Source organism: Cladophialophora yegresii (genome assembly GCF_000585515.1).
Source record: "Cladophialophora yegresii CBS 114405 chromosome Unknown aczIN-supercont1.2, whole genome shotgun sequence".
In the NCBI taxonomy this organism is placed as follows: Eukaryota; Fungi; Ascomycota; class Eurotiomycetes; order Chaetothyriales; family Herpotrichiellaceae; genus Cladophialophora; species Cladophialophora yegresii.
Genome location: NW_006913046.1, coordinates 2,083,221 through 2,106,838, shown reverse-complemented (window position 1 = coordinate 2,106,838; position 23,618 = coordinate 2,083,221). Strand labels below are relative to the sequence as shown.

Here is a 23,618-nt window from a genome sequence, read left to right as displayed (position 1 = left end):
TGGTGTGTCATGCCTACTCCAAGGTACATGTGCACGTACATTCACAACATACATCCTGCAAATACTACGTAGTGAGCTTCAATCCCGCCAACCCTACCGGAAGCACTCTCTGAACATAGATACATAACAACTAAATGACAACCAGCCCACCAATCAGAATCTCAACCAAGTTACCGTGACCAAACCGTGAAAAGCACCTCGGCTGGCGGACGGACTGAACGTACTTACTCTTACGTATTTCGGGATGGCGTGGGGCTGATGACGAAGGCCATGGGGTGTGTTCCACAGATACTTATATAGACGCCATAGGAAAGGCGCCATGTCACAACGGCAGGAAATAAAGAGACAATACAGCGAGAACGGCGAAGTAGCGGGTCAATGATTTATTCGTGGCAGGACTATCCTTGTGGATCTGGTCCATCGTCCACATCACCCGGCCCCTCGAGATGCCCGGAACTGATGCCACTACCGCTGCCGCTGCCACTACCACTTGTACTAGCGTGGCCGTCGCCCTCCCGGACCGCAGTGACGAGAACCTGACTCAGCTCGGCCTGGATCTCGGCCCGCCGTCTCTCCCACTCCGGCACCATGGCGAGCTTCTCCTTTAACTCGCCAATCTCCTTCTCGACGCCGGACTTCTCCTCCTCCGTGCCGATTCGGACCATTTCCCAATCATAACCTTCCTCCCCGAGGCCCAAAATCAGGTTGAAAGTGTGATGTCTTCGCAGACTCGCGCGGGTGGAGAGCGTAATCACGGTGATGCCCTTCTCCTTGCACCGTTCGTACAGCAGACCTTCCACATCGGAGGAGACAGCCGAGGTACCTTCGTCGAGGAACGCGTATTTGGGTTCGTGGTAGAACAAGCGCGCGATGCCCATGCGCTGTTTTTCGCCTCCGCTGAGGACATCCTTCCATTCCTTGCGCGTGTCCCATCCGCCTTCGCGAGCGAGGAGGTGTCCGAGCTTGGCTTCCTCGAGGATGCGCTCCAGTTCGTGGTCACGGCGGTTGTTCTCTTGCATGTCCATTTCCGTGTGCGGGTAGATGACTTGATCTCGCAGCGTGCCGATGCTGAGGTACGGTCTCTGCGGGAGGAACATGATTCCGTCTTGCCCATTGCTGCGAGGTCGAGACACTAGGCCCCGGTATACAGGCCACAAGCCACCGACGATACGGGAGATGGCTGATTTGCCCACGCCGTTGGAGCCGGAAATCAGCAAATGCTCGCCGTTGCGGACGTGGAAGGAGAGGGACTCGATGAGGTCTTCTCCGCCGTACGGCCACAGGCTTGGTGCCACCACGGGGACATCTTCCAGTCTGACACCATCAAAGCCGTAATGTATCGTCCCTTGGACATCTGCAAGTGAGTAGAGCTCGATCCTTTGTGACGCGCGACGGTGATGTGGGCCGTAGGCATTGGCGTGTACTCGGTGTAGTGTGGAGATCAGCTGGTAGACTCGAGACGTGTAGCCGGCCAACTCAGACAGGTCTTTGATGCTGTACATCATCCTGCCCCCGGCGTCAGCCAGAGACAGCATAAGCCGCTTATTGGTCGTAAACTCCTTCATATGCGATCCCGAGCGGCTTGACTCGGAGACTACTTCTGTGCCTGCACCAGCTGTCGCCTCGAGGTTGCCATTCAACCCTGCCCAGGCGGGTAGATAGACGGGTATTGACGTGATGACGTAGCCAAACGCTGACCACGAGTACTTCAAGATGAAATCTTCCAGCATGTTATATCGGACTTTGACGTTGTAGATGCCTTCCATCCAACTCCGAAGCTCTTTGAAAGACCTGTCTAGATAGACCTTTTCAACATCGGCGCCGCCGTAAAAGGCGACTTCTTCTGCATTGGCTATCAATCTCGCGTGCAAACCCCGGAACTCGCCTTCCTTTTTCCCTTCAACTGCCTTTAACTTTCCGAATGGAGGAGAGAGTCTGCGGAGCATGGTGGCGGTGCCAAAGTAGTTGACCAGGAGACCGGTCAAAGCCAGTGGACCCAATGAGCGGTATAATTGGTAGTTGAAGACGAAAATGTCGACAAGCGGTTTTCCGAGGGAAGAGTATAACGAGGCTGCGGCTGTGCAGAATAACGTCAAATCCTGAGTAATGAACTGGTCTGCACCTTCTACTCCGCCATCCAAGTTCGAAAGCTTATAGTAGGTGAGATTTGAGTTCAGGTACAAGTCGTGGATATAGCGCGTCAGCCTCGTGCGAAACGCGATGGAAATCTTGGACTGTAAGAACTTGATGGTCGCGTTGGTGTAGGAGGCCAAAGTCCCGATGGACAGCCATCTCAACAGGCCCAGCAGGAACTGCTTGCCATTACCGCCTACCAAGTCCCGAACAATCGCGCCGTCGAGTCTCGCCACCAGCAGAGACAAGTATGTCCGCAATACCAGAAAAAGCGCATGGCTCAGCAGCAATGCCGTCTCCTTACTTCGAAATCTTGGAATCATGATATTGGCGAGACTGAGGAATTGGTGGAGGAAGGCCAGATTCAGGCCGGGCTTGGTTTGAGCTGGGGGAGGTCCATATGCCGGCGTTGACGTGCCGCTGCTGAGTCGAGTCACTCGTGGAGGTGTCAAGAACAGCCGGCGATGAGCGTCGAAAGTGGTAGGACGGACGGGATGAATAACCACTCTGGAGGTGGTGTCGCCCTTGGGCACGTATATGATACGCTCTCCTGCCTTTCCTCTTAGACCACTGTTCTTCCGCACCAACGCACGGCCTCGAGCCTTCTCTTTCGAGCGCGCCCGCCACCATTTGAGGCCTCCATAGCTGGACGACAGTATCGAGAGAACCAGAGCAGCTGTTGCCGCGAATTTGACAGACCTAGGCGTTCGGCGGATAGAAGAGCGGAATAGGTTACGGTAGTGGCTGTACAACACCATCAGAGGGTCCTCCTTCGAGTGAACCGCCATCGCGAGCGTGATGGAGCCGCGGGTTTCATCTGGAGGCAGGGTGGGATTTCATGGTTTACTGAGTGCGCAGGAGGTGCTCCCTTCGGCGAGCAATGATAGTATCACAAGCACCGTGACATGTGTGAATGGCCGAGTTGAAGTCCGGAGATGACGACGGCCACTGCGAGACCGACTTCGACTGCGCGCGCATGTGAAAGAAATGCCGAGGTCTCCTGCTGCAAGGCATATGGGCATCAATAGCAGTATTTCGCCACGTGCTCGCTGCACCGTAATCGAGCCCAAGTTTCAGTTCCTCTATCACGTCCAGGCCGTGCATGGTCTACTTAATCATGTCTTGTTCCAGGTATCTATAAATGTCCGTTCATCTTGCCCTTCTGCTCTGCGATCGGCGTCAAGAGCGTGCCCTTGTCGACCGCGCTCTGCAAATTGTGTAAGACCAAGAGTTCCATTTCCCTCTGCGTCTCATACGTGTTGGTGCCAATGTGAGGCACAATGAACACCCGGTCGTTCTTCAACAACCCCTCTTCCACCTTGGGCTCCTCCTCAAACACGTCCAACCCGGCCGAGGCAACCTTCCCGCTGTCCAGTGCTGAGACGAGATCCTTCTCGTTGATCAAGGCTCCTCGGGCTGTGTTGACAATAACAACGCCGTCCTTCATCTTTGCAAACTCAGGTGCAGAGATGATGTGTCGTGTCTTCGCATTCAGCGCGAGGTTCAAGCTAAGAACATCGGACTGTGCCAGCAGTTCGTCAAAGCTGACATATGTTGCGTCGCCTTCGAGTTCCTTGGAGAGCCTCGATCGGTTGTGATAAACAATCTTCATCCCGAACGCCCGTGCTCGATGTGCCATTGCCTGCGCGCGTCAGTTTACCCGTCAAATGCTCCGAGAGATGTATCTTACTCGCCCGATTCCGCCCATGCCCAGGATTCCGAGTGTCTTACCCTTGGGATCATGCCCAAGCTGTGTGTTCCCCCGCCATTTGCCCTCTCTTATGGCGACCATTGGCACCCAAGCAAGTCTAAGAGCACCCAGCATCAGGAAGAGGCCAATATCAGCGGTGGCATCGTCCACCGCGATGGGCGTACTGGAGACCTTGAGCCCTCTTTTTGTGCATGCGCCAACGTCGATGTTGTCATATCCAGCGCCGTTGTGACAAATATATTGCAAAGATGCCGGTAGCGCCGAGACGAGTTCGTCGTTGAAGAGGCCCGTTACTGACGTGGACATATTCGAGCGGTAGAGCGCAACCACATCGTCGTATTGGCCGCTTTGGCAATTGGAGAGGAACTGTTCCCGTGTGCCCTTGCGGAACTCTTTCAGGTTGTATTTCGAGCCTAATTCCTCCCACTCTTTATTCGTGTGTGTCAGTCCTCCGATCAGGAGGACCGTGGGTTTCGTCATGATGCTACGAAAACTGGTGGCTCCCGAAGTCTGGTAACGACCGCGCGATACGATTCTTGGTGACACGATTTGAAGTGAACGCGTGAGGCTGGAACAAGAGAATCGAGCAAACATAACCAGGAATAGAACCTACACGGGGACTGCCAGCAGTCGTTACCACGTTGCGGGATATATTTCCCCGTCATCGCGACAGTGGGCCGCGAGTGGTGAGAGCACCGTCGGCTTTTGAACTGCGAAAATCGCAATCGCAAATGCGAGGGGCAACACTGGAGATTCTTGACACTCCGCACCAGTTGCCGCATTCAACCCCCACCACGCTGACTCCCCACGGCTTTGCAGCACTCGTGACGGCTCGAGGGTAGGAGTGCGCCTGTGGATCGCCGAGTTTTACCTGAAAGAGCCGCTTAACGGTCGGAGAAGGGTCCGTACCACGAACTCAGGGCAAATATCAGCCACGGGGTTCGGGCAGCTCAAGTGTGCCCGTTCATCGATGATAATGCTTGTGTAAAAACTGATCTGGTTGTAATCAATCCACAGTACACGATCCAAACTATACTGCACTACCACACCACGCTAATGAAATAGAATAACCACCATTGGCAGAGCTTCGGGCCCAACAGGAATCACAATCGGAGTAAAAGAGCGTACAACACGCACTCGGTTAAACAGCGCTCTTGCAGGTTGAACGATGACGACGACTCAGACGGTGCAAGCATTGGTGCTGCATGGCGCGAAAGACCTTCGGCTGGTGAGGAGACCGCGACCATTCCATGACATCCAGGAAACTGACAGACTCTTGCCCCAACAGGAGACAAGACAACCGCCTGCTCTACGACCCGACGAAGTACAAATAGCAGTGAAAGCCACAGGCATATGCGGTTCAGATCTGCACTACTACAACCACGGCCGTAATGGAAACTTTGTCGTCCAGGCACCGCTCGTTCTCGGCCACGAAGCATCAGGCGTCGTGACCGCTCTCCCAGAACTCATGGATGGTGCCACGAATGGTGCACTTTTTTTTCCAACTTTGAAAGTAGGCGACAGGGTAGCTATGGAGGTCGGCTTTCCCTGTCGAGCCTGCAATCTGTGCTCGATTGGCAGATACAACTTGTGTCCAAAGCTCTCTTTTCGGTCCTCCGCAAAGACTTTCCCGCATGCGGATGGCACGCTACAGACGCTGATCTCACAACCAGCCAGCATGTGCCATCAATTGCCCGACAATGTCACTTTCGAGCAAGGAGCCCTCATCGAGCCTTTGGCTGTTTCGTTGCATGCATTGAACAGAAGCCAGAGTGCAGGATCCGGGGTCGGGGTACCTTTGGTCGGCTCAACGGCTTTGATCCTAGGTGCGGGCGCCGTGGGAATGCTGACAGCTGCTGCATTGTCAGTAGCCGGTGTTTCTGAAATTGTGATTGCAGACATTGATGCTCCTCGATTGAAGATTGCCGCAGGCTTGGGCGGAGGCCGGTTCAAGCTGAAGACATTTCTTCTCCCCAGAAAATCACCTGCACCAACGATGGAGGAGACATTGGCGGGTGCTCAAGAGCTTGCAGCAGAAGTGAGCAAATCGGCAGGCCTGGATTCAGGTTTTGATCGAGTGTTTGAATGCACGGGTGTTCCTTCATGCGTCCAGCTAGGTCTCTTCGCAACAACAGCGGGCGGAAAGCTGGTGCTGGTCGGAATGGGTACACCGACACAGACCCTTCCCCTAGGAGCCGCTGCGCTGAGAGAAGTCGATATTATCGGTGTATTCCGGTATGCCAACTGCTATCCCGCAGCTATAGCGCTTTTTGCTAGTGGCAAGCTAGACGGGGTCGCAGAAGACCTTGTCACCCACCGTGTTGCGCTCGTGGACGGAGAGAAAGCGTTTAGATTGGCATCGAATCAAGCAGAGGAAGGCGAGGATGAAGGGAGGGTACCGGTGAAGGTTGTTATCACATCGTGATGTGAGAAAACCGCCTTGTTCTCCACACCTGTGTCGACTCCTTACAATGCCTCAAATGCGCTGTACTGTGGACCGTACCTAATTTACGGGAGGTCAAAGGGAGAACGAGAGTCACTCGCAGTCACCTAATTAACCAGAACAAACTACAGGTGCGTGCCTAGGTAGTGACGTCACCCATGCGTATTGCTCGTCGCGTCGGTCTCTAACCTGCCCGTGTGTCCGGCTGTTTCCTGCGCCCGGACATGAGTTACAGCTGTGAGTTAATTCACAGTATACACTACTAACCTCAAATACTTTCAGTCACAGGCTCTCCTCACCATCCGATATGTCTGCACGAAAGATATTGGTTTCGGGAGCAACGGGCAAGCAAGGCGGAGCTGTGGTCAAAGCCCTCCTCGCCAACCCTCCACCGTTCGACTACGAGATTCTCGCCCTCACTCGGAAGACTACGTCGAAGTCAGCCAAAGCCCTGTCATCCAATCCCAAAGTCACCCTGATTGAAGGCGATTTGGAGGATTCAGCAGCTATATTTCGAAAGGCCGGCGGTGTTGGCGCAGTATGGGGCGTGTTCTGCGTGACCATCCCCAACTTCAAGGGCAAGGTCGAGAGTCTGGAAACCGAGCAGGGCATCAGATTGGTCGATGCGGCCATCCAAAACAATGTCAAGCACTTCGTCTACACCTCAGTCGACCGTGGGGGAGCCGAAAAGTCTGAAGTCAACGCTACTTACGTTCCACATTTTGTGTCAAAAGTATGTCCGGACTCTATGACTTGAAAGATATATGCACGGGCTTACGCTTTTCAGTATAAAGTCGAGAAGCATCTCAAAGAAGTGGCTCATACCTCAGGCATGACATACACCATTCTGAGGCCCACAGCTTTCATGGACAACCTGACACCGAATTTTGGCGGACAAATCTTCGCCGCGACATGGCACAGCCTGGGCGATAAACCTCTACAATTGGTGGCTGTCAAGGACATTGGTGTTTTCGCAGCCTTAGCATTCGCCAAGTCCGACACGGGCGACTACAGAAACACGGCGATCAGCCTTGCTGGCTGCGACCTCACCCAGGCGCAGGCGGAAGAAATATTTTGGAAGGTATTGGGTCGGCCAATGCCACGCACATACGACTTCGTCAGCGACCTTCTCCTTTATATGATAGCCGAAGTAGGAACGATGTTCAAGTGGTTCAAAGAAGAAGGATACGGTGCGGACCTGGCCCAATGTCGGAGGCTGAACGAGAACATACTTGATTTCGAGGGATATCTACGAGAGGAGAGCGGTTTCAAGCGATAAGTTGTGGAAGGCGGCAATGTTGATCGCAATCATGGTCTCCTCACCAGTCGTGGTGTTGAAGTGCTTGGAATCGTACATCCATAGGAGCGTCAATATCTCATCTCGGTTTTAATTGAACAGCATCGGTATGAAGCATGTGGGGTGGTAGGTCAGTAATGGGGGCCTGCGGCCTGCAATCTAAGTACGTACCTTGGCACCAGCAGTTGCTTGCCTACGTCATCATCGTGATTCGAGAGGGCTGGGTGAGGGTTTCTCCGTATAGCGTTCGCATGGAGGCGTGCGAGTCCACGCGAAGCTTGAAGCTCGTCGCCCAGACGAGGAGTGTCTCGCCAACTAATTCGCCAGACACGCCCTAATGCGCCCGCTGCGCTTTATCGGAAATGCTTCCAGCTGTACTTCCATGACTTCGTATAACCGTCCGAGTCCAACATTCATCGCGTGCTTATGCATCGGGTCTGAGCATACCGTAACAAGGCATAGGTGCTTCCATGCTCAATGGCGGGCCCAAGTGCAAAAGGCGAGGCCGGCAATGATGCGGGCGAGATGGACATGCGAAGCTGCAGGAAGAGGAGCCTTGGAGACAATGATTGGCGGAGATGGCCACGTCTCAATTTAGCGAAGCGCTAGAACCGATCTGAAGCACACGCTAACGTTTGAAGGGACTCCACTTCCAAGTCTCCCCCCCCTTTACTTGGGCTTCACTTTGTCCTCTCTTGTCTCTCCCTGCTTGGGAGGTCGAGATTGAGAGGGGTCACAAGGACTTCCTTGTTTGTTGCACCAATGTCCAGGATGCCCGGTATTGCGCAGTGGGTGGGAAGATGGTCGCGCTCGACGATCGCGCGTTGTGGATGTCGCTGACAATGTCACTTTCAGTCTCACAGGAACTTGAGCTCTCATATTGCGCACAACGTCGCTCAAAAGAGAAGTGGACATAGTGAACAATACGCAGCCGACAGCTTGCAGGCCAAGGCCTTCATTCCGGAAAGCTTTATCACCTTATCACGAGATCGACCAAATGTTCCGCACCAACCGAGTCCCTAGCCGGCACCCTGGCACGCCACGCGAAAATCAAGCTCCTGAAACACCATCCCTTTCGCCTACTGGACATCGCATAGACCCTTTGCTCTGCATGATGGCCCTGCAGGCAGTCAAGTATTGGCTATCCGTTGCCACACCATTGGAAAGGCTGCAGAACCATCCACACTCTTAAGCTTCTTTTCTGTCCTATAGACGGCAGAGGCCGCGTCTCTCCTGCAGATTTCTCCCTTGAAAGGGATCTGTCTTCATGGATCATCCTCCGTCTGTTCGAACCGCTCCATGGCCCCTTGCGCTTAGGTGCCGATCGGGTTTCCCATATTCATGCTCCACTTGCTCATCTGCTGGTCTGAAGCTCTTGTTCCTGTGGCCAGCGCTCAGTCACTTTTTCTGCCTGACCCTCGGGTGTCCGCTGACCACGAACCGCAGGTGAAGTCGCTCGCTTGTCGTCCAGCCGTTCCTTACCATTGTTCACACGACCAAGCAACAACAATGCTTGCGCAAGCATTGTAGGACACTCTTTGTTCTCCAAGGTCAATGTGATCGATTGTCACTCCTTTGTATCTCACTCTCTTTGTTTGTTCTTTGACAATCTTTGCGCTCCGACCGAGTCGTTCACTTCCATTGCCTTCCGGCCTTCGACAAGTTTCGAACAAACCATTCCTTTCAGACACAGATCCTCAGCGAGTACTTTACGTTCTCTCTCAACGACCTAGATCTTCGAACATCACACTACTCCGAATACCCAACACCTGTGCGACTTATCTTGCTGGTCAAGGCGACAAGTATACACTTCTCCGGCCAGAAGCAAGTTTTCTCAAACCGCCGATTTCTACAAATCTTCAAAGCTCACCATGCCGATCAAATCAATCCTTAGCAGCGCCCTCATCGGGTTGATTGCTTCAGCACCACTCGCATTGGCGCATACCTGGGTTGAACAATTGATGGTGATTGCACCGAATGGCACCTTGGTTGGTGAACCAGGTTTTCCTCGTGGGAATGTCTTGCGCGGTACTCCCGGATTCGGCGATCCTACCATGGTCAATCTCATCCCACCGGATGGTCGCACTATCAACCAGGTTTTACCGTCTGACCTCATGTGCAAATCATCCCAAACTTCTCAGACCCAGACGGATGGTTCTCCCAGACTGCAGGCGGCTCCTGGGGATGCTGTTGCGTTGCGATTCCAAGAGAACGGCCATGTCACCCTGCCAGACAATCAACCTGGCAAGCCAAAGAATCGTGGCACAGTCTACGTCTATGGCACCACCAAGGCTAGCCCGGACGACTCTTTTCTCGCTATCCACCGTGTCTGGACTCCGGATGGGACAGGCGGTGATGGCCGTGGTCGCCTTCTTTCCACCCGCAACTTTGACGATGGGCAATGCTACCAGACCAATGGCGGTTCACTCTCCCAACAACGTCAACAACAATTCAAACATCCATTCGACATGGTGATGGGCAATGATTTATGGTGCCAACAAGACATCCAGCTTCCCACCGACATGGCCACCGGTCAACCATACACTCTCTATTGGGTGTGGGATTGGCCCACCATGCCGGGTACCCCTGGATTCCCCAATGGGAAGCAGGAAATCTACACGACTTGCATGGATATTGACATTGTTGGTGACTCTGGCATTGTTCCCGTCTCCAAGGCACAAGTCAACTTTGCGCAAGGCCAACCGTACGACCTTGCTGCTGTGCCCGAGCAAATGTCCGACCTTGCCAACCCAACTGCAGTCACAGGTCAGACCATCCCTTTCTCGAACGTTCCTACTTCTTTGCTTACACGCAGAATTGCCTCGCCGACAACTACAACGCCGTTGCTGACCTCTTCATCCCCAACAGGTTCCACGATTGCTTTCTCTGCCTCGGCTACCGGTCCGGCTGCTGGTGCTGCAAGCGAAGCTAGTATCTTCGCTGCCACTGCATCCGACACATCCGTTCCCGGATTCTTGTCCGTCCACACTGGCTCGACGGCTGGCCCAGGCCTTGAGACGCAGACCTTCACTGTCATTCCGATCGGCGTGAGCACCGCAGATTCGTCTCAACCTACTGGCGGCGCCGATGGAAATGGCCGTGGTGGCCGTGGTGGTGATAACAACAGTGCGTCGTCCCACCTCCCTGCTTTCATGAAGTCACTCTTGGAGTGGTTCAAGAAAGCCTCTGCTAACTCACGCGACTCATCAGGACCGCAAGTGACCGGAGCACCCAATGCAGTCGGCAACGCTCAACAAGTTGCGACCTTTACCGAGTACGAGTCGGTCACTCAAACTCTCCTGCAGACTGTGTACGTGACCAAGTACACCAAGCGTGATGCAGGTGAGTCATCTCCCACCGCTCCTACTGTTTCGTCCGATGGTTCTCCTTCCCCTGCAACTTTGCCCTTCTCCCGCACCCATCCGTGGGCGAACATGAACTTCACTCGGTCTGGCGGTCGGCCGCCGTGGCTCAGTGGCGTGTCGGCTTCAGGGACTGGGCGACCTCATTTTCGACCCACAGGATGGCCACAGGGGAATCGCAGCAGCAATGGACACGGCCATGGCCGCAATGACCATAACCAGACCACCATCACAGTCCAAAGCATCGTCAGCTTGACGACATATATGCCGTCTGCTGCTGCTGCTACTGCTCCAATTGCTGCCTCACCCTTCCCACCCCTTGCGACCACTGAGTCCGTGTCACCCACCTCCCCATTCACATACACAGCCACCAGCACAGTCATCCCCGTCACTTCCACATTGTCATTGCCTACTTCTGCCCCAGTACCACCGTCGTCTGAGCGACAGCAGGCACAGTCACTAACAGTCCTCCCAATTCAAGACCTAGCCGCGACTCTCGCTCCGACTCCCACATCAACAAACCACGCTGCGTTCCGCCTGAGAGCACGAAACCCCTTCGTCGCCCTCGGATGGATGTCAGCAAAGGGTGCGGAGACGACAACAACTGCATCATGATTGATACTGAGGAGCGAAGAGCTTGGGTGCACCGAACCCTGCCGGAGAGGCTGATCAGACTAAACTGGCCAGACGGACTGGTTCCCGTCAATAGGATGTGATAGAGTTGTGCAGCTGGCTGGCTGGCTGGCTGGCTGGCTCGGCCAAAACGAGTCCCACTGATGCGACTTGCCGTTTCGTTACTGGACAGGAACGCACTGGGCTGGACGAAATGATCTTCATGCACGATCTACATACATAACAGATACGCAACACATATGACCAGATACGCAGTCTGCACAGTCGACTAGGGTATTCACATTTGCGCGAGTCATGGTACTGCGAATGAACATACGTCCTTCTACTAGTTACTTACTCTTAAGGAGTGCTTGCTACTCTTCTGCTCCCTGCTTCCTAATTCTACTTACTTCCCCTACTTCCTACTTCCCACCTCGTTATTGATCTTCCGCGGAATTAATTGCTCAGTCGTATCGAGTATATTTCCCTTCCTTGCGTATTTCCTCGTGCGATCGGCTACCGTATGTGCTCATACTGCGGACGAAATGGGACGGCGTAGGGGTGTGAATGGTTGCCATGACCTTGACCCTAGCAGTCAGATAAGGAGATTAAGAAAGCACGTGGCGACTGATTCTCGACACCTTATTCTCCGGAGGTACCGGTTCTTCAGTGTAGGAAAGCGCGGGAGGGCCAAAGCACGTGGCCAGATTCATTAGCATTAGGTAGTTATTGCGCTGTTGTGCCACCAGAGAGGTATGCACGCCGCGTGGTTGTGCGCCTCTGTCTGTGTCCCCTCGCTCCCTGAAGGGTGTTGGTATAGATAGACTGCCAGGCAACCAGACCATTCGCCCGTAGCGCCGCCCTTGACTCTAGCCATTCGCAAGATCAGCTGTCTCCTTATGCCGCTTTCTATCGCTCCAAAGACAATATCGTACAAGTACAATCGAGGGAACGGTTGGTCCGCGGTTTCGCCCTCACGATGATTTTACGGGTTTTGCGTATTTCAGCTCCGTTCCCCAGATGTAATCCCAGAATTTGGACGTTACGCCAAAACTAAAAGTGGTCGATCGGTCAGCCAACTTTTCCATTACCCGGAAGGTCGGGATTCTGTCATGGTGTGCTTACCCGAGTTCAAAGTCTTGATAATGATGTGCGAGATGGTACTTCTTCAACTCGCGTACATAAGCCGGTAATTGATGATGGTGCAGCCAGTAGTGCGTGCAGTCGTAGCAGATGTATCCGAAGATGCCGCCAGAGAACACCGTAATGGCCGCGTACCAGTTGTACCAGAAGACTGCGTGTGCGAGCTTGTAGAACGGTGTGGCCAGGACGAGGAACAGCGTCGGGGGCATTACCAGTCGGTATTTGTCCATGGGGAGGTAGTGGTGGATGCCGTGAAGGAGGAAATGTAGCGTCAAAAAGACCGGGTGGTCGGGCAAGTAGTAGTCAAGGTGGAATAAGAACCGGTGCAGAAGATATTCGACTAACGTCCACAGGAACAGTCCTAGGCACCAATATCCGGCTCCCTCGGCCTTGTATGTGAGGTTGGTGATGCCCAGATATGATCCATACATAACAGGTGGCAGCCACAAAGAGGGCACGACATACCAGGCTGTCTTGCTCAAGGGTTCCAGAAAGTTGCCGAACAGCGGCGCGGAATCGCCACCCTTGTAGTGTCGTGGCCGATGGATCTGCTCGAGGTAAAACTCCTTTGAGAACTTGCTGAACAACATCTGCGGAAAGAGCGGTCTGTTTAGGTCCAAAAACTTGTGCGTTTTCCAATCTTGATTTAAATCCGTCTCCTTCGAGAGATCTTCCTCCGAGGACATGCCTGTCGAAGCGTACAGTGGTCGGGATGGTAGACTATCAGTGTCGACACCATGGGCTTTCAGTTGCTCATTGCCTGCTTGTGTGGCTGGTAGCGGAACAATTTGGTCAGGGCGTGAAGAATCGACTGCGGTCTTCAAGACCGGCTCCGTAGGCATAAAGCCCACGAGGCTTTCGTCGAGAATCTCGTACGCGGTTTCGGTATGGGAATGCGACACCTCGTCTTCCATGATGGCCTTGACATCTTTCCCGGCATATTCCAGTATCAGCTCGCCACCACCCGGGTGGTCGTCAATGAAATCAGTCACATCGAAGACTTTCTCGCCTATCGTGACATAGCACGACTCCTTCTTGTTATGCTGCTCCACCTCGGCGCGGGTAATGGTAGGGAGTGTTCGGCCAGGCATGGTGAACCGTAGATGCTTGGCGGAGGTGAGGACGACAAGCGGCCACAAGACGGACAGCACAATCAGGAATGAGGACTAGAACAGGACGAAGAACCGGAACTTGAGCATTGGTGCTCGTAGCAAGCGAAGACGCTGACAGGTCGCTGGGTTTATGTCTCGTCGAATTTGCCTCGTCGTGATTTCGATCTGCGTACCTCGTATCATGCAATCAACTGCAATTTTTAGGGGGCGTCCCAGGCACCCAAGCGTGTCTTCAGCACCCAATCGCGGGCAATTAGGGAGACCCAGACTGCCGGTGCCTTCCGCAGCCGGTGGCCAGAAGTCACTCCACATATGACGCCAATCATCATATTAGGGATTGTGCACTATTTGTGCTCTCGGTCGTCCGTACTCTTGTAGTTATGCGAAGTTCTACGGCGAGCCAGACGAACCTCTCGCGTGATGAAATCTCGAGGCAACCATGGGAGGCAACAACCCGATCTTGCTCTCCTACATCCTTCTGCCTACTTCAAGTGCGACAAATTGGCGCCGAAAGCGAAGAAGAAAGCTATTCCCTCTCTGAGGCCAGTGATATATTCGTCCTCTCTCATAATGAAGCGGAAACTGCGGGCTGAGCCTTCAGATGCAACTATGGCGACAACGGGTGGCGCCTCGACCAGTGCAAAAGAGAAAGACATCGACCATGACGATCTCTGTCCCATCTGCCATTTGCTCTTATACAGGCCAGTCCGCACAAGATGTAACCATACAATGTGCGAGTCTTGTATGGCTCAATGGGCAGATGTATCAATCTCGTCCCAGTTGGCTCATGTCGGCTTGGATGACGAAGCTACAGTCTTCCTTCCTCACGAAGTTGAAACACGTTGTCCCATGTGCCGGACATCCACCAACTCCCTACCTGACCCGACTAGGGAGAGGGCTCTTCAGCGTGACTATCCTTCATCCTATCAGGCACGAGAGGTCGAGACCAAAGCGGGCGAGGAAGACGACTTTGGCTCAACCGTCGAGACCTTGACCGTCTACATCGGAAACGAACACACAGAGATCAGGGCCGCCGAGGGCTCAAACAACAAGCATCAGTGGAAGTTCTTCGTTCGCCCTTCACGAAATGACCTGATCGAAGAGATCCAAATCTTTCTGGTAAGTCCGCATGTCCGTGTGGCCAATTGAGCTCGCCAACTTTGTGATGTTAGCATCCTACATTCAGAAACCCCATTATCGTGCTTGACAGACCGCCCTACGCCGTTACACGGCTGGGATGGGGCTACTTCACGATATATGCGAATGTCATCTTGAAGGCCGGCTATAGCTGGCTTAGTTCCGACGCCGAAGACACCCGTGATGGTGCTCCGAAAGGGAAGTTACCATTGGAATGGCAGTTAGATTTCACCGGCCGTGGATCTCAAGGGCGACTGAGACTGAAAGTGAAAAAGGAGAAAGAAGGCCAAGAAGTCGAAGACGCAGCACAGAGGGAACAGATCCAGCGACTTTGGGCAAGGCAGCGAGAGACGGATCCCGATTACGCAGATCCTGGTGAAGGGTGAAGATGGCAGAGGTACACCACGTCAGGTGATTCAGCACGAAACTTCCGCTCTTTGGGTGTATTCAGCATTCGGAACAATGCAATGTTCACGGCGTGTGCGACCAACAAAGACAGTGGTCTGAAACCTTGGTCAGTCTCGCCTCCTTCTTCCCATGTTGTCTTTGTCAACACTGGCAACCCTTGTCCGCGTCTTTGTTCTCTACGAGTTCGACTGTTCTTATGCCAGCATCTGATATACGCGACTGGCCCTCGGTCTGCGACTCGTTGTGCCCTACCAGCATCAGATCTAACGTCTTCATCACCACAACCTTACAATCAACAGGATTCCTATCTCTTTGACCGTTCTGCATGTCTTTCGTATCCAGGAATTCAGTTATGCCGTTATACGAGCAAGAACAGTTCCCCATGTTCAACGACCCCGCGAAGACGCTCATCACCCAGCGAAGCAACCTCGTGGACGCAATCTATTTCCGCGGCACTGCGCTCGCTGCAGATGCTAGACTCTTACGGCTCACTTCCCTCGCGTCGCGTATGGAAGACTCCGGCCACATCAAGCATGGCGAAGATGGCACTCACGTCAGAGTGGCAGTACCAGCAGTGATCGAATTTGGAGAAGACCGTCGTGCCGCACTGAGCCGTGGCAACAAGCGCTGGCTAGTGAGCAACAGAGGTCAGTACGCATCCCCCTATGTCAACGACAAACAGCCAGAACCTCGGGCTCTTTTGCGGGAACGACAAAAGTCTCGGTTTATGTTTGGAACCAAGAAGGCGAAAAAGTATGCAATTGAGTTTGGTCACGACTTCCTCTACAAGCCTGCCAGACCATATGAGCTTAATCAGCAGCTTGAACGTGGCCGTACCACGAAGCGTACGCATGCCGGCGCGTTCCACCGGGAGAAGTTGATCGACGCATTGACCATGCTGCGCAATTCCTATCCGGTTGAGTACGAAGCCGCGCTCATGGAAGAACAAGCGGCCGAACGAAAGAAGGTCAACAAGAAGGTCAAAGCCGCCAAGGTAGGAACGCCAATGCCGTCGCCGACCACACCTCCCCAAAGTCCGCCCCCAAAGCGCTTCTCCACCCATTCAAACGCCAGCGATGTATCTTTCGCATCGTTTGTTTCCGCGGACACCTTCGGTATCGGCATGAATAGCACCAGGAGGAAAGCCAGCAAGGTCGCTTCCGCCGTGCGGAAAGTCACCTCGAAGGTCCCCGGCTTGCGATGCCTCAAAGGCGCGAATGACCCCTGACGGGAGCCCGTCCTTGCCAACAATGATCCTCTGACATACAGACAAGAAGCGCCCTCGGAGGGTGAGCTTGCAGCTGCACCGCCTGCCATGCACGGCGATGGTGTACTTCGGTACCCAAGGAAAGAGTTTACCATCGACGCAGGAGTTGTCCTTCCGTGCACCTGACGCCTGCCCATGTCATGATCATTGGCAGTGTGAAGTTGTCCATGGTTCCTGGATCTGATTACCTAGTATGTATGTTCTCTCATTGTAGAACTGAGCCGCGGAATTTCGGAAACGAAGGCGTCAACCCGGCATTTTATTAAACTCGCTGCTGCACCGTCCTGCGGCACTCTCTTCCGTACATCATCTACTACATAGCTGCACGCGGAAGCTCTGTAGCCGGGTGCGTGTCAAGGAATTCACTGGCGACTCTTAGTATCGGCCAGCTATGCCAGTCCACAGCTTGGCGCTTCGGGTCAGTTCCAGCTGAGGCCCGATTGAACATCGACACCCTCACCCGTGACATGCTTCATCCTGTTGTGAGTATTGTACCTGACTTTATACAGAAGGTAGGCATAATTCTGTTCTGATTTGTTCTTGCATGAGAATCTGGAGTTCTCCTCACCGGGGAGTCGCCTGAAGACCGGAATGGAAGGTTGCTGCTTGATGCATTGCCTGGCCGTCGAGATGGAGAAGATCGACCTCGTTTCTTCTTTATATCTCACGTCTCTGCTTGCTTATAAGACGAGTTGTCCCGGCCTTTTGCATTTTGAATGTTGGGTTCTTGGACGGGCCAAGCAGGACTCTTCAAGATGTTTGCCCTTATGCTCACAATTCTCCTGGCGGCACTGCGCCTCGACCTCGTCGTTGCACAGTCCATCCGAAACCTCGGCGTCTCATGCATTGCCGGTGCTCAACAATGTGGCCCACGAGGTGGCATCGGTGACGGCGCTCATCCAGTCTTGGTTCCTCAGTCGTTCATTACGGATGCCTTGATCCCCTTGATACCGAACAGCACGCGTCAAATAGCACCAGGCCCTGCACCCGTTCGTCTCGCGGCATCTCCATTTGCCACGGGATCATGTCCACTTCGTCGAAACATCGTCATCGACACTGCCAGCGGTGCTCAGCAGGAGATGGTCGGCTTTGGGCATGCATGGACCGACAGCGCGACCTCCGTGTTCAATACACTTGACAATGCAACCCTTGCTAGAGTCCTCGGCGACCTCTTTGGTCAAAACGGCAACAATGTGGGCTTCATGCGTCACACTATCGGGTCTTCAGACCTCTCCGGTGGACAATAATACGTACGACGACAAAGGCCCCAGCTTCAACGAGGGTGAGCCAGATCTCGACTTATCCCACTTCGGTCTTGGCCCGTATGGCACGGCTCAAGCGGAGTTCATTGCCCGGATGGGCTCTGTCAAGGGCGACGTCTTCCTCTTCGGTTCACCATGGACGTATCCTGATGGACGAAATACAACGATCTCTTTATTGCGCCGAACCTCAATGTCAACGGTGGAGGAAGTCATAACATCCTCAACAGCATTTGGCACTGGAGTTGGAGTGCTATGTCTGATAATAACTAGCTCTTCAACGTCTAGCACAACCTCATTCACGAGCACGAGCACCCTTCAGCAAGTTCCGGACACGACACATACGATCGGCTCATCTGAACCTACAAGCACTATTCGTTTTGGCACTGATGAGACTGCAAGGGGACGAAAGAAGCGCCGAGCCGAATAAGGAGCCTGACGGAATATGCTACTGTGAACTCGAAGTTGACCAGAAATTGTTATATCTAGCATCTCAACAGCTGCAGCGCCCCAGAATACATATATTGAGCGAGCACACCTGGATGGATAATGAGATAATTAGTATGGTTTGTAGAAGTATCCAGAGACTCAAGGTTGATCTGCCGTGTACGGTAGAGGAGATGTGCCTGCGTGCTAAGAGGCGCCTGGCGCTACGTACAGGGGTAGGTGGTACCGGCCCCTCCAAGGGCCCCCCACTGTCCCCTCGGACGCATCCCCGTTGGGTGCCTGGCGGGCAGTCGGCGCTTCTTTACGGACGACGGAGTACAGCGAGCCGGGCACAGCACTGAGACCACGGCACATCTGGAGACAACCAGGCTCGTTCCTCGCTTGGTTGTTCGAATCTTCTCCCAGCCATTCCCTCCAAGGCTGCATCGGATGCGATGGTCGAAGACGCTCCGACTATGCGTTTGATGCTGAATCGTGGATTAGATGATCTGGAGCCATCCTCGACGCTTGACGCCCGAGATGACCGATGACCCAGACTGAAGCATTTCCGGCTGCGACCCTCGCTCAGCTCGTATCCGAATCCGCTCGACGTCAACCCGGATGGCGGACGAACAGCAAAGCCCACCGACGCCTATGAAGCGCGTATCAAGGGCCTGCACTTTCTGTCGCGCCCGGAAGTCGCGCTGCGAACTGTAAGCCTTCTCATCTGTGTATCACATTATCGCCGGTCGACCTTGTCCGCCCATGCCATGCCGTGCGCCACCTCTCGTGGTTGGCGGCACCTGATCCTGTCGACTGCGAGGCGTCCGCTTCGGTTGTCCACCCCGGCTATCGACACGCCTCTCACAAGCTGCAATAGCCGCCATCGGCAAACCCTCTCACGACTTTCATCTTGTGTCGCATCCATCGTAACACTAACTGACCACCGGATAGAGAAGCGTCAGGCGGCCAACCGCCATGCGCGCGGTGCAGGAAGGAAAATCGGGAATGTATCCTAGGTACCTCGAACCGGGGCGGCAGTCGAGTGAGGAAGAAGGCTCTGACCACCACCCACTTGTCCACATTGTCGAACCCTCCGCCCTTGACAACCCTCCACGAGGATATCCTTGATACCTCTCCCACCGTCGATTCGCGGCCACGCCCGCCCGCATTCTTGCAACCCACCCCTCTTCGGGATCCCACCACTGCAGGCGCAAGCGCAGTCCGGCAGGACAGCAGTGGAGGTCCGGCCTTGAGCGCAAATGCTGGCGAAGACGATGATACTGCGTCGACTGCTGACAGCTCAATCGGCGATACCATACCTAGAAACCCGTCAGATGCCTGGCAGTTGTTGAAAGATGTCGCGAATCGGGAGGCAGACCATCTCAAGGCGACAGCGGCAGCAAATCATCAGCACGACTCTGCGAACCAGATGTTACAGAATGGGCAATTGTCCGAGCCAAGAGGATCTATCAACGGTATACACGCAGGCATCTCGACGTACCGTCTCGTGCGTGAAGGCTATTTGACCGCCGAAATCATCCAGATGCTAGTCAGGCGATTCGCCGAGCATTACCATCCATATCTGCCCTTGGTCCCACGCAAGTATTTCGATCCGAGCCAACTAGACGCCTTCGCTGCCAACGACAAACACCTTCTTACTGCCGTCATCACCATCTCTTCTAAAGATCTTATCGAGCAACCGAACATTCACACCTGCTGTTCCAGGTATATGCATGATCTCATTTCTGGGATAGCAGGGGGGCACGATTGCGACGTCGAGGCGGTTGAGGCGTTGCTCCTGCTGGCCGAATGGGAGCCGCAAGGTCTGCGAAACCGCATTGAAGCGGTTGGGAGAGGCGAAGAAGATCGCTCAGCTTGGATGCATGTTGGGATGGCTCTTCGGACGGGCTACTTCTTGGGTCTGGACCGAACAGCTTTCCGGCAAGAATCTGCAGAAGAAGCCAGGATCGACGGACGGAAGCGTCTAGCATGGGCCAACTGCTATGTCTCTGATCGATTGATATCGGTCAGGATCGGAAAGGCCTTCTGGTCGAGGGGACCAGGTCCGATGACAGGACTCTCATCGCAAGACTTCCCATCGCTGCAGCCGCTCAACCCCGGTGACGAGGACCACGCCAAAATCATGCAAGCGACTCTCGACTTGACACAGCTTTACTCGAACGTCCACGACGTCCTATACTCAGGGATGCGCACTAGCGGCCAGATGATGCTGATGGGCGACTATGTCAAGTATGTGGACGATTTTCGGGCCGCCATTGCGAGGTGGAATACCACTTGGGGAAAACTGGAGTGTTCGCCGTACATCAAGGTCACACTGCAACTGTCGTACGAATATTTGTGTCTCTACACAAATGCCTTTGCTTTTCAGGCTGCTATAGCCCAGGCGATTGCGAGCAAGCCGAAGACCGAAGCACATTCACTACGAGACCACCTTCGGAGTGTCTTTAGTAACGTTGGCGCCATGCCAGATGCACGCTTCATCTGGGCAAGTGTGGGCGCCGCGAAGGCTTACCTCACGCTACTCAGCACGCAGATTGATCCGAGCAAGTACCTGCGATACATGCCTTTGAGGTACTATCTGTATTGCATCTACTCGGCCGTGTTCCTGTACAAAGCCCGGTCGTTCGGCGTGATGGCCGACATGGAGGAACGACAAGTTCGACAGCTGGTCTTGCAGACCATGGACGTCCTCAAGCGAGCGTCCGTATCCGCTCAGGATCCTGGATCACGTTACGCAAGATTGCTAGAGTTGTTGTGGATGAAGCCGCACAAGCCGGCTTCACAGCTACCACATCCGTTGCAATCCCCCGCCACCTCGGATGGGCCGCTGTCGTCGAGTGGGAGCGTCCGCGTCGATGCACAGGGCTACATGCAATTCAGTCCTGCCAACGACTTCTCCTGGCTTGACCTCGAGGCCGTCGGAGACTATGTCTCTGGCGACCAGATGCCTGGCAACGGCATGAACATCCTCGCTCCGATGGCAGGGTTCGAAACGTCGGCGCCTTTTACGCCTCAAGGTCAGAATATGCAATGGCAGCAGACGAGCAATAATGGTGCGAACTGGCCCACGGACTGGAACGGCAACTTGTTCTTCTGAACGCCGAATCGTCTCTTTGGAGAAGCCCCTGTCGAGGGCGCTGTTCCGTCCGTATCAGGCTAATGTCGGCGACTGAGATCGACTTTGCAGAAGCCGATGTGGGCAACACTTGAACTTCCCCGCACCGGCCCCCCCCCCCCCCCCCCCCCCCCCCCCCCCCCCCCCCGGTCGCAGTCCGCACTGCTCATTCCGGTGCAGTCACCGCGGCTGAACAACATGGGTATTTCTGTGGCGGAGATTTAGAGTTGCACGCAAGCTGCCGTTCGGTCTTGGGCATGAATACAGGACAAAGACTGCGCCAACTGACCTCGCATACGAGCAGCCCAGCTTCTGACAGGCCTTCCTCCAAAATGTCCGTCGACAACGAGATCAAAGGCCGTCTAGCCCTAATCACGGGCGCATCAGGAGGGTAGAGTACCCCCTATGACTTCTCCGAGTAGTTCTAGACTGACTGCGACAGAATTGGTGCTGGCTGCGCACGCGACCTGTACAAGAACGGCTGCCACCTCGCCCTGACATACTCGAAAAACAAAGCCAATGTCGACTCTTTGATCTCCGAGCTGCAATCCTCGTCATCCTCCTCGTCCGATCTCAAGATCTCGTCACATCAAGTCGACATGGCCTCAACGGAAGACATGGAAAGACTATACAAAGAGATTGAATCCCACCACGGCCACGGGCCGGACATCCTCGTGGCCAACGCAGGCTACGGCAAGCGCGTCCCCCAGATCGTCGACATCACGTACGACGAGTTCGACTACACGATTCTGATCAACCTGCGCGCGCCTTTTATCCTCGCCAAGCTCGCCGTCCCGCACATGGCGCGCCAGAAGTGGGGCCGCATCATCATGATGTCCAGCATCGCGGGCTACGGCGGCGGCATCAATGGGTGCCACTACGCGGCCTCGAAAGCCGGGCTCACAGGCATGATGCGCAACCTGGCAAACAAGCTGGCCAAAGATGGCATCACCGTCAACGACGTCGCGCCCGCCATGATCGGCGAGACGGGCATGATTCCCGATGCGAAATTTCTCGAGGGCACGCCCGGCGATGTGCGGAATATTCCCGTGGGCAGGCTGGGGACGCCGCAGGAGTGCGCTAATGTCGTGACCATGCTTTGTCGGACGGGGTACTTGACTGGGCAGAGTATTTTGTTGACGGGCGGGTTGAAGTAGATACAGTCTAGCATGTCGGATGTAAGATGGTGACGTGACAGAGATTGCGAAGAGCTTGAATCAAGTCAATCGACATATGGACTACTGATTGATTTACTGGTTGCCCATTGATGGACTGCTCCTTTACGGAAGCTGTGCTGTGCTCCCATTTTGTCTAAGGACCTTTAAATCCTGGACTCCGATTCGGGCTGGTCTGATCACATTTGACTTGACTTGGCCCCAGCTCTCACGCAAGCCAGGGTATATGTGATATGCGATGTGCAGTATGCCACGTGCGACAGCGCAGCACATATAAACGGGGCACGGAATAAAAGATCTGGCCTTTCACTTTTCGGCGGTTCAATTTGGTTTCATGCCCTCCCTGCCCTCGAACGCCGCGTTCTCGATATGAGTACATGCCAATGTCCATTTCCCGGTCCCTGTCCATGTCCATGCCCGTCTGAAACCCCCCCCCCTCTGAAGGGGAATGGATCGTGGATTCATGCATGAACGGAGGCGCCTCATTCTCAATACATGCCCATGCGCTCATTCATGCCCGATTGAGTTCCTACTTTGATGGAAAATGAAGCGCGGATCAACGCATGAATGCATCAATCCGTGAACGAAAGCGCAAGTGGAGGCGTGGTTGGCTGTATCCAACACTTCCTTTGCAGAGGAGGGGTTCATGGACGCGTTGCTCGGTGCTTGCTCGGCGCTTGCTGCTCGGCGCTTGTGTTTCATCTTGGTGTCGGCCGAAGAACACGCGGTAGATGTGTGAGTAGGTTGGCTGGTTTCTTCTCGTATTGTTGATTCATAACTCTTCCGGGATCGGTGGCGTGGGCTTGCCTTTGGGCTTTTCTTCCACCAAGTCCTTCGCACAGTACTGGTTAATGAATGCGTTGCTTGTTGATTGCTGGCTCGGTGCTCGGTAAGGGATATGGAGAACAGGTGGCAGAGAGCTAGCTAGCTGGCTAGCTAGCTAGTTTCTTGCCATGTTGCTGAATCTTGACTCCGGGGACTGCCGGCCCTGACC

At 54.3% G+C, this 23,618-nt stretch overlaps 11 protein-coding genes across 11 annotated transcripts; 8 read left to right on the top strand and 3 right to left on the bottom strand.

Annotated features, from left to right (window-relative positions):
- Window positions 1-398: 398 nt before the first annotated feature.
- On the bottom strand, window positions 399-2,921 carry A1O7_02688 (uncharacterized protein; the record flags this gene model as incomplete). The annotated part of the gene is made up of 1 exon (XM_007756719.1): window positions 399-2,921. One exon carries the CDS (start codon window positions 2,919-2,921, stop codon window positions 399-401), a length of 2,523 nt encoding a protein of 840 aa, XP_007754909.1.
- A 347-nt stretch (window positions 2,922-3,268) lies between these two features.
- Window positions 3,269-4,324, bottom strand: A1O7_02687 (D-3-phosphoglycerate dehydrogenase; the record flags this gene model as incomplete). Its single annotated transcript, XM_007756718.1, has 2 exons — window positions 3,269-3,775; window positions 3,824-4,324. The coding sequence occupies 2 exons, from the start codon at window positions 4,322-4,324 to the stop codon at window positions 3,269-3,271; spliced, it is 1,008 nt and encodes a 335-aa protein (XP_007754908.1).
- Window positions 4,325-5,012: 688 nt separating this feature from the next.
- A1O7_02686 (L-iditol 2-dehydrogenase) lies at window positions 5,013-6,269 on the top strand (the record flags this gene model as incomplete). Its single annotated transcript, XM_007756717.1, has 2 exons — window positions 5,013-5,072; window positions 5,133-6,269. The coding sequence occupies 2 exons, from the start codon at window positions 5,013-5,015 to the stop codon at window positions 6,267-6,269; spliced, it is 1,197 nt and encodes a 398-aa protein (XP_007754907.1).
- Window positions 6,270-6,594: 325 nt separating this feature from the next.
- Window positions 6,595-7,566, top strand: A1O7_02685 (uncharacterized protein; the record flags this gene model as incomplete). The annotated part of the gene is made up of 2 exons (XM_007756716.1): window positions 6,595-7,020; window positions 7,075-7,566. 2 exons carry the CDS (start codon window positions 6,595-6,597, stop codon window positions 7,564-7,566), a joined length of 918 nt encoding a protein of 305 aa, XP_007754906.1.
- A 1,889-nt stretch (window positions 7,567-9,455) lies between these two features.
- A1O7_02684 (uncharacterized protein) lies at window positions 9,456-11,561 on the top strand (the record flags this gene model as incomplete). Its single annotated transcript, XM_007756715.1, has 1 exon — window positions 9,456-11,561. One exon carries the CDS (start codon window positions 9,456-9,458, stop codon window positions 11,559-11,561), a length of 2,106 nt encoding a protein of 701 aa, XP_007754905.1.
- Window positions 11,562-12,532: 971 nt separating this feature from the next.
- A1O7_02683 (cytochrome P450 oxidoreductase) lies at window positions 12,533-13,792 on the bottom strand (the record flags this gene model as incomplete). The annotated part of the gene is made up of 2 exons (XM_007756714.1): window positions 12,533-12,611; window positions 12,684-13,792. 2 exons carry the CDS (start codon window positions 13,790-13,792, stop codon window positions 12,533-12,535), a joined length of 1,188 nt encoding a protein of 395 aa, XP_007754904.1.
- Window positions 13,793-14,422: 630 nt separating this feature from the next.
- On the top strand, window positions 14,423-15,336 carry A1O7_02682 (uncharacterized protein; the record flags this gene model as incomplete). Its single annotated transcript, XM_007756713.1, has 2 exons — window positions 14,423-14,932; window positions 14,986-15,336. 2 exons carry the CDS (start codon window positions 14,423-14,425, stop codon window positions 15,334-15,336), a joined length of 861 nt encoding a protein of 286 aa, XP_007754903.1.
- A 374-nt stretch (window positions 15,337-15,710) lies between these two features.
- A1O7_02681 (uncharacterized protein) lies at window positions 15,711-16,586 on the top strand (the record flags this gene model as incomplete). The annotated part of the gene is made up of 1 exon (XM_007756712.1): window positions 15,711-16,586. One exon carries the CDS (start codon window positions 15,711-15,713, stop codon window positions 16,584-16,586), a length of 876 nt encoding a protein of 291 aa, XP_007754902.1.
- A 794-nt stretch (window positions 16,587-17,380) lies between these two features.
- On the top strand, window positions 17,381-17,872 carry A1O7_02680 (uncharacterized protein; the record flags this gene model as incomplete). The annotated part of the gene is made up of 1 exon (XM_007756711.1): window positions 17,381-17,872. One exon carries the CDS (start codon window positions 17,381-17,383, stop codon window positions 17,870-17,872), a length of 492 nt encoding a protein of 163 aa, XP_007754901.1.
- Window positions 17,873-19,288: 1,416 nt separating this feature from the next.
- Window positions 19,289-21,431, top strand: A1O7_02679 (uncharacterized protein; the record flags this gene model as incomplete). The annotated part of the gene is made up of 2 exons (XM_007756710.1): window positions 19,289-19,329; window positions 19,352-21,431. 2 exons carry the CDS (start codon window positions 19,289-19,291, stop codon window positions 21,429-21,431), a joined length of 2,121 nt encoding a protein of 706 aa, XP_007754900.1.
- A 350-nt stretch (window positions 21,432-21,781) lies between these two features.
- On the top strand, window positions 21,782-22,606 carry A1O7_02678 (3-oxoacyl-[acyl-carrier protein] reductase; the record flags this gene model as incomplete). Its single annotated transcript, XM_007756709.1, has 2 exons — window positions 21,782-21,840; window positions 21,892-22,606. The coding sequence occupies 2 exons, from the start codon at window positions 21,782-21,784 to the stop codon at window positions 22,604-22,606; spliced, it is 774 nt and encodes a 257-aa protein (XP_007754899.1).
- Between the last annotated feature and the right edge of the window lie 1,012 nt (window positions 22,607-23,618).